The sequence below is a fragment of the Rhamphochromis longiceps genome, linkage group LG12 (assembly GCF_057381845.1).
Source record: "Rhamphochromis longiceps isolate RC_006_pf linkage group LG12, R_longiceps_female_GT1.1, whole genome shotgun sequence".
NCBI lineage: Eukaryota > Metazoa > Chordata > Actinopteri > Cichliformes > Cichlidae > Rhamphochromis > Rhamphochromis longiceps.
In genome coordinates, this window is record NC_140568.1 from 13,902,309 (window position 1) to 13,911,832 (window position 9,524).

Consider the following 9,524-nt stretch of genomic DNA (forward strand, 5'->3'; position numbering starts at 1 on the left):
CGCAAGAGTTACATTCTGGGAGCAGCGAACACAAATGATTGTAAAAGAGACATTTGATGGCAGGTCTTAGATAATCCTAAATTATTGTGTCTGATTATGAAAAGCACAAGGTTTTGTAAGAGGCAGGCACTGTGGAAAAAGTAAAGATGTAAGTTCTCGAACTGTTTTTGTGAATGCTTTTCTAATTGTGTTTTTAAAATGTGACACATGTAAAATGATCATTAAAGAGCATGATATTTATAAAACTTTTATAAAAGCTCTCTACACATTTTTCCTGAGCTAATCTTAAGGCCATAGAACGTTGGAAGTCTATAGCAAATAAACTCACACTATGCACATACACATACATACCACTCTATTATGTAATTTCATGTGGCTTACTGCTTAGTGGCTAAAGTAGATGTTTTAAAACCAAAATAAACCAGAAATATAGTAGAAATACAGTTTCAAAACAACATTCAAGTCAAAAACACAATGGAGGAAGTAGGCATGTCATTGTGAAGGTCTACAATCCATAGATGCCATCATGAATGGGATTGCAAAGAATTTCCAACACTGTATAAACCACTTGTTAAAATTAAGAACAAGAAATCCAGATTAGACTTTGCCAATAACCTGATCAATTCTGAAAAAAAAGATCCTTTGCACACATGAAAATTTAACTTGTTCCAGAGCTCTGGATTTGAAGCATATCACATAATCTGTCAAACATGGTGAAGGTAATGCTCCAGTAAAGGTGTAGCAGAGCATCTTTTAGGCCCCAAAACATAATTTGGTGTTGTCCGTTAGTTCAAGACACAATGCACAGTGCATTAAGTATTACAGCTGCTAGCACCATGACTGATGACATCAGTCACTCTAACTGTTCATGCAGGCTTCAGTAACATGAGGCATTGGACTGGCAAAACCAGTCTAACCACTGCATTCCTGCTATAATGAATCAAACTGTTTTTGCAAAGGGGTTCTTGTGATGATTAGAACCATTTACTGTAAATGATAAAATTACTGAAACAAGGAAACTACAATGATAGTTTGTTCACTTTGCTGAAACTAGTTATGTAATTTCCTATAATGAGCAATTCAGCCTGTACTTTATGGCACTCCAGTATTCTTGGGTGGGAGAGATAATTAACTGGACAATGGGCTTTTTAAATTTCCCTCTTCTGCTGCTTCTCGTCTCCTCTGTGTTCCTGCCTGTGACTCAGAAATCAATCTCAGAACGGCTGAGGGATGTATCTGTTTCAAAATGCTCCTGCGAGGACAGAAAAGGCTAACTATAATTGAGCATGCACAGGTGTCATCTTGATAGTGTCATCTGTCATCACTTTATAATGAAATGTTCTTAAATGACTGTACCCAAAACTACTCTTGCTTCCTCTGACGTGAGGAGAGGAATGAAGGATGATCAAGGAGTCAAGGGGGATTGTCACAATATGAGACTGAAAGCACCGCAGTTGTTTGTGTGATCACTGCTGATAAACAATGGCACACTGAACTTGTAACTCTGCCAGGCTGCAGTCCTAACTTTCAGGATTAAAATAATACAAAGTATCTGAATTCTAAAAACTTTCTCAGAATTATGCCAGATTAAGTCAAATGTGTTTGCTTCCTGGGAATTCAGCTTATAAAAGTGTATTAAATATTCACTTACCATGTCTGCCATGTTCGTGCTGTGCCTGTTCTCAGTTTGTCACAGATCTGCAGCATTTCAAGGTGTCGTAATGGAAATCTCGATCGTCTGGAAAAACATTGTAACGATACAGTGATGCCACCCTGCACCAAAGGAAACACATGTAACCAAGGTAACCTCTGACCCCACAGTTTAAGACAAGGATCTCCTACACAGCTATGAAATGATAAACTCCCATTCATTTCTCTGAACAGATTTTTTTCCCTTTGCTCTTTACTTGTCTCATTAGACATGTGACTTCAAAAATGCTTATCAACTACAGCCGGGTATGTGGCAGGTAATGTGGCATACTGCAAGCGCCTTTGTCGGGAAACCATGATGGAAGATATTCTATAATAAGGAAATAAAGAATTTAATTAGACATGCCAGGGCAAAGGCGTGTCCCATTTAGTGGAGGAGTCAGTAAATGGATGACCTCGACCTTGTGAAATCTGCTTTATGTCCATTAAACACAATCTTGCTATTTTGTTTTCAGTTTAAAGACATTTTCTGTGATAGATACAGTATTTTGTTTCCACTGTATTGAAGGATAGTAAGTAAGTTTACAGTAAGTTTGGGCTGGAATTCACTTCTCATGGCATAAGGCTCATAGACTCAGAGCATTACAATATAAAGCGCTTTATATTGTAAGGTACACCCTACAATAATACAATTTAGTTACTAATTAACCTATCACTAATAACTATATGTCTTGGGACACTGGGAGGAACTCATGCAAACTCCAAACAGAAAGATGCTAGGCTGATGGTCGAATTGAACTCAGGATCTTCTTGCTGTGAGGCAACAGTGCTAACCGCTGTGCTACCGTGTGCGTTTTCCTCACTAATTAAATTGTGTACACACTACTGAGCAGAATAGGATAGAATGAACTGAGGAGAAACAGGAGCTTAGATCACAATCTGTCTCCATCTTGTGGCAAAACTGTGATCACAGAAGAAGACATGACAACAGAGCAGAAGAAAAATACAATTTATTCTCTATCAGACCGTCAAAACCATTAAATACCGTAAGTCATCAGAATAAGACCCTCAAGAGCTTTAAATTACAAGAGTTACACACAGTAGAAAAAAATCCTTAAACACAGCAACAGACTCACTGAAGATGTCTTACAGAAACAAGAGTGTGGTTTATAGGCATCAAGAGATGAGACCAAAAAGGGGAAAAAAGTATTTTTTCCAACAGGGATTTTGTTACCTCATCATGAAACTTTAGGGTTGTATACAGAATCAGTTACAATTTATTTATACAGAAATTACATTCAGATTTTATTCATTCACTTCTGATTAAATAAGAAAAAAGTAACATTAATAGCCTCTACAGAAGAGGCACTTATGGAGAGGTCTGCTAAAGTCTACAAATATACACATCAGTGAGAATATGACGACTCTATACAGCTCACACCAGAAGCCCTTTGACCTCTTTGAAACTAAACTGGTATTGTAACATCCACTGTGGCTGACACGGGCCAGAGGGGGAGTGTTGTAGAGGTGGTTGACATTGCAATTCCCCTCCAAAGGCTGTGAGTTTCTGCACTGCATACCTGCAGGTGGCTAGTCAGCTGTAGGCTATCAGTTAAACTTTACGGTCCGAATAGGAGTTCGATGCAAATTTAAAACTACACCCCTTGTTTCAGTGGTGTAGTAACCGACTGCTCATTTAATGTCAACACACTTGATGGCTTTACTGTAATCTTTTCATTGCTTACTTCATAAACACCATTTAGAGAGTATTCAAAGTATATTAATTCAATAAACCGTTCTTATGTAGGTTGTCTTGACTGTAACAAAACTGGAAGCATTTTGACTGAAATACACCAATCAGCCACAACAAACTTCTGACAGGTAACGTTAATAACATTTGTTGCTGATAACGAATGGCTCCAGAACATATGGAAGAGCTCCTGGTGTTCACCTGGCCTCCTCGTACCCCAGATCCAAATCTGATTTGTCTTCAGTGGGATGAACCAAAAAAAATAAAAAGCCAAATCACAGAGGGTCAAAAGTACCCAAAATATCCACTTCTAATGTTCCACTGTCATTTTAAACAGGACACCAGCAGAGGTCCAGTTACCTGATGGGCCAGAGTGGTTTTGGAAGCTTATGTAATATCGCCCAGAAGCCAGACAGATGTCAAAATCAACTCCATAATTCATCCTCCCATTAAATATACTGTGACCTAAAACTGTTAACTCTGTGGTAATTTTCTAGTGTCAAAAAGGATCCAGATATTACCCATTTTATTACCTGACACAGTCGATCCAAATCATACTCTGCGTTATACACGCTGTCTTTTGTAAAGGTGCACCAGTGACAACATCTAAGACAAACCTAACATAAAATATGAGACTGGAATAATCCAGCTTGATTCTTTTCAACTACAAAAATTTGAGAGACTCGCTCTTTGCTGGGATGAAATAAATGCTTATGGTGAATCCGTTTAACAAAGAGGAGTAGACAGTGCTGCTATGAAACATCCTTTAAAAATACCGGTAGTGTTTTACTGCCATTGACCACTGATGTTCCACAGCGGTTTAGGATGTGTTAAAAAAAAGAAGAAAAAAAAGAAAAGAAGAAGAAGCAGGTATTGTATGGGAAAGGCTTTCAAAAGCTTGTTCTGTCATAAAGTCCCTTAAACCAAAGAATAAAATATTGGAATTCCTAAAAGTTCAACATAGAAACTGTGTAGTATTAACGGTTTCACCATATAGCAGTGATTTGCTCAAGCTTACATGTATGTGTAATTAATATATATATATATATATATATATATATATATATATATATATATATATTTTTTTTTTTTTATTATTATTTTTTTCCCTCGATATTGTGCAATAGGAATATGCTTATGATTTTATTCTGACTATACATTTTTTAAATTTCTGTCTGTTTAGGGCTTCTTGGTGGGAGTAACTATAGGAGCCACGGGGGAACTAGTAGGGATGACTCCTGTGGCCAGTAAGATGATAATGAGGACGATAATTAGGACTATCACAATTATGACCACAATCAACTTGACATTCTTCCACCAGTAGGAGCGAGCCACCTTGTGAGACGTCTGCTTGAAGTGCTGAGCCTACAAAAGGAAAAAGACAGGAGAATCAATAAAATTATGTAATCAGTTCTATTGATATAACTCTGTTTAGTCTTGAGTTGTTAATATTTTGCTAGAAAAATGCCAAAGAGGTACAGTGATTTATTAAATTTGTGCAAACATAAAAGGAATTTGTTTTTTCAGAGTCAACAATTGATACCACCGCTTTTATTCTTCAACACAGTCTGGAGTCTCTTAGGCAGCTTTGCTTAAGTGGTCTTCAGGAATAGTTCTTAGGCTTCTTGAAAGACATTCGAACTCTTCTTTGGATGTTTCTGCCTTTTGTCTTCTGACCGGATGATCCCGCACTGCTTCAACGATGTTCCAGTCTGGGCTCTGTGGAGACCAATCCACGACTGATGGTGTTCGTTCTGTGTGTTTTTCTACAAATCAGATGCTTTCCAGACAATATTGCATGGTGGATCTAAAGCCAACAGTAATCTTCTGTGTTCATATTTCCATCAGCATCAATGACTGAAATGCAGGGCCAAACATTGACAGAGCCTTCATTGTTTTTTTTTTTACAGATGTGTGCAGACACTCACTGTTGTACCTCTGTCCTGTCCTCCTCTGTAAAAGCTGATGAGCACTTAAACCAAAACATTTGAATTCATCACTTCATAAGAGCTATTGCCACTGATTTTCAGTGCAGCTCTGGTGCAATGTGGCATGCCTCAGCTTTTAATTCCCATTTCCCTTCCTTAAAAAAGGCTACTTGGCATCCACCCAGCCACTGAGACCATTTCTGATGAGGCTTAAGGGAAGAAGATGGATCAGCTAAACATAAGATAAGAACATAAACTAAGATGTCAAATCGTTGTATAGATGTATAGTTACAAGGAAAACATTTCTCTTTTTTTCTCCTCACCACAATAATAATAATAATAATAATAATAATAATTTTTCCTAATGTGTCCCTTATACTCCTCATTAGATGTCACAGTAACCATGTCCGTCTTTTACACATCTATGGCCTTAACATTAAGCCTGATTAGGAAATGAATGCTATTACTGTGTTTGAGATCTTGTTTTTCCATGAATGAAAATGGAAGGTGAGTGTGGTCAAATACAACTGTTTAAGCTCTAAGAAGTCTTTTCCTGCTGCAACCACAACCTCAAGAGTACAAACGGATAACAAAACAGACAAAAGAGTAATTAGCTTTACTGCTAGGGGACACTATAGTTGACCTCATTTGGTTTTATTTACATTTTACACAGTTGACTTTGTAAAATCCTTAAAGTTGAATAAGGGCATGAAAAAGGCCACACTTCACCTGTTCTGTTCTGTTATGTGGAGAACCTGACACCGCCCGAAGTGACTTGTTATTCTTGTTTAACTGAACAGTATCACTAAGATCACAGCTTACCAAGCTTTATTTACGAGTGTGCATGTATGGGAGTATTGTCCACATCTCAGCCTGCTTTTACACACAGCCAAGTGAAAGTTAAAACTCTCGTGATCACACTGACCCCTGCTTGCAGATCCTCTGTCTTGTCCATTAAGTCATCCAGCCTTTCTCCTCGTGCCAGGATCCGGTCCACATTCTGAGTCATGATGCTTTTCACGCCATCCACCTGATCCTTTAGAGCCTGCACCTTGTCCTTAGGCTCTGGCATTTCTTCTATCCCTCCACGCTCCTGGTGTAGAGAAGGGTCATTAAAGAAGAGTTAGCTGCAATCCATTTGCAGAACACACACACACACACACACACACACACACACACACACACACACACACACACACACACACACACACACACACACACACACACACACACACACACACACACACACACACACACACACACACACACACACACACACACACACAAAATAGCGTTGGCATGAACTGCCTACAAGCAGAGCAATTCAAAAAATAAAAAGTATCAGCTGGGTGAACAGTGAAGTCTGCTCATCAATCAAACATATGCTGAATGTAGCACTAGTTTGTTCTTTTGCTCCAAGTCATAGACATTAAATAGGTGCAATTTTGAGATGGAAACTATGATATATCCTCTGATACTGATGCTTAGTTTGTTAACGGAAAAAAAATGTTAACCTGGTTTAGCGTCAGTTTTAACAAAACCAAAACGTGTCCTTCAGGCCTGAAAACTATAGTGCTATCTCCTGTACTTATGCTTTGAGACCTCAAAAATGTCAGAGTGACTGTCAGAATATCAAAGGTTCTACTTCTTTTGCAAACCTGTCTCTGGAAAATCTCTAAAGACTCACAGAAGTCCACAGCTAAATTACAAAAATATCCCTTTATAAGTCTTTGATGAGGCCCGGCCTCTTCATGTTTTATTGGACATGAGTACCTCCATGACTGTGTCTGCAAGTGACAAAGCAGCATGTAATGTAAATATGTCCTTTTGACCCATTTGTAACCACAGTATTTATTTACAAGCCCTTGAGCTGCACCTTGTGGCTGTTAAATTATCACTTTTATACATCTGTGAAAGTCTGCTAAGAGCATGTGTGAATTCAAGAGAAACTTCAGCTGTTACCTCACATAGCTGTACATGTGATTTCAACACAGAAATGCTGTGTGCAGTTGGGTGTGTGTCAGTAAACATGCAGGGACCACTCTGTCCCATGAGTCAGCAACAGATTGTAACAAAACTGTCTCTAGGAAACGGGGCAGGTTCTCCTGCGTCATGTGTCTCTCGCCTCTCCTGTTACCCCACCCTCCTTTCTTTTTCTCCTTTTCCATTCATCCTTTTTCAGAAGAAGTTTCTGAAAAAACAAACAAACTCTGGAGTCATCTTTAATTTTCTTATTCTTGTTATATCTTCATTACATGTGTTAAATCTCTCTCATTCCTCTGTACCAGTGTTAGCACGTCAGTCATTCAGGCCCACTGAATGGCTGATGCCTATCAAGTATCAATAAACAGAAAGTAAAGTGTCCAAGGCAGCTGCAGAGGGCAGCTACATTAAGCATCTAATTCAAATATTTGATATGTTGTAAGCTGAGTGACTTCAGTCTCTCTTTATAAATTGACAGATAAGGGGTCTTGTAAATATGTGGTTGGTGCATGAGAAAAATGATCAAGGAAGTACACCTTAAAATGTTCCAACAGATATTTCCTGTTAAAATGTTTGACTGCAGCTGTAAATCCAAAACATGTATTCAAACACTCAATCCTTACTGCTCACACTGATGTAGGCAAATGGGAAACTGCCCTAATCTGTGAGGACACACAAAGAGATTTGAATACTACAGGAAGTAAGATTTTCCTACAGGCTAGAGGGAAACGTATTTTGATTTAAGTCGACAATGTTGAGTCATTACAGATATTTAAAGAACTGCCTGGACGTTCTTATCCTTTCAGCAGAATAAACAGCACTGCCAACAGATTATAATTAGTCCATTATGTGGCCTTTTTTGTTATTAGTTAACAAAAAAGCAAAAAAAAAAGAAAAAAAGTCTTCATAGAAGTCATTGCGACATGAAAGTAGGCAAAGAAAGATGTTGGAAAGCACACACACACACACACACACACACACACATATGCCTCTCTTGTGCCGACATTAAATAATGTTAAAACATGAGAGCAGTAAACCTAATTTAGCACAAATAAACGCCACTTTAGCTGCGCTACCTGTAAAAGTTTATTTTTCCCCTTTACTAATGAAATAATAATCATCATCATCATCATCATCATCATCATCATCATCAAGTGTTGCCCAGTGGATAATATCTATTTTGTAAGGTAAGTTAGCATTAAACTGCTACTTGCTCCAGCAGAGCTTGGCTACAGGCGATTGGCTCCACCAACGACCTGTGAAACATTCTTGAAATACGTGAAAAACAACCGTTTTATCAGTTAGAAACATGTATTATAAATAGACAGTAGTACATGGAAACGTTTACTTGAAGTATGCGGCTTTATTTTTATGGAAAACAAACGCATCTCAACTTTACAAAAATCATTTCCAACACGTACTGAGCACCGTGTGTAATTAGGCCATTTTGTTAAGCTGCTTTACTTAAAACTTGCTCCCTCAAAAATGAAAAAGTTAGTGCGCTGACTTATTATTTTCAGCCGAGGTAGGTTTCAAGTTAAGTACAGGTTGATTTATGTGGAAGTACACCTGTTTGAGACTGTCGCTGAACTAAGTGGTGACGGCGGGGAGGCTTTCTGAACAACATAAACAAAGGTCATTATCACCTACCGGATCAGTGTCCATCTTGCTGGAAAAAATGTCCTTTATCCGTAAACTGATGGGTCTACTTTCTATAAAAGTTGACGATTTGATTAAAAAACCCTTTAAAAACAGTTTAAAGTCTCGAAGCAAATACGTTTCTCTCGGTTTTACTTCCTGGTGGTTTTCTTTCCTCCCTTAATTGCTTTCTTCCAACTGTTAAGTGAACTCAATCTCCGTTTCCGCCCTTTGGTTTCCAAAATAAAGCAACCTATCGTTTTCAGCTGAAGTGGTTGGGTAAACATTAGAGAAAAAAAGATTATATAAAAAAATATGATTCCTTTAATCTTTACACAGTAATATCGTCATTGTATTTTATATACTCGTATTCACATATTGATTTTCACTACCTGTAAAACAATTGTAATGATTTTTAAGCGAGTCAAACTTTCATTGTCGACCTCCGTGCTTTTATTTTGCAGGTGCATACGTTTACTTCCTTTGTTGTCTCCAAAAACACCTGTAGGCGGCAGTCCCTCTTCTATTGTTAAAGAAGGCGTCATACCAAGATGTACCCATGATATGTTAGCGGT

General features: G+C 38.0%; 1 protein-coding gene across 1 annotated transcript; it reads right to left on the reverse strand.

Moving 5' to 3' along the window:
• Window positions 1-2,911: 2,911 nt before the first annotated feature.
• On the reverse strand, window positions 2,912-9,163 carry vamp8 (vesicle-associated membrane protein 8 (endobrevin)). Its single transcript, XM_085424860.1, has 3 exons — window positions 8,962-9,163; window positions 6,254-6,421; window positions 2,912-4,765 (listed from the first exon to the last, which is right to left on the reverse strand). Exons 1-3 carry the CDS (start codon window positions 8,974-8,976, stop codon window positions 4,580-4,582), a joined length of 369 nt encoding a protein of 122 aa, XP_085280986.1. The 5' UTR covers window positions 8,977-9,163; the 3' UTR covers window positions 2,912-4,579.
• Between the last annotated feature and the right edge of the window lie 361 nt (window positions 9,164-9,524).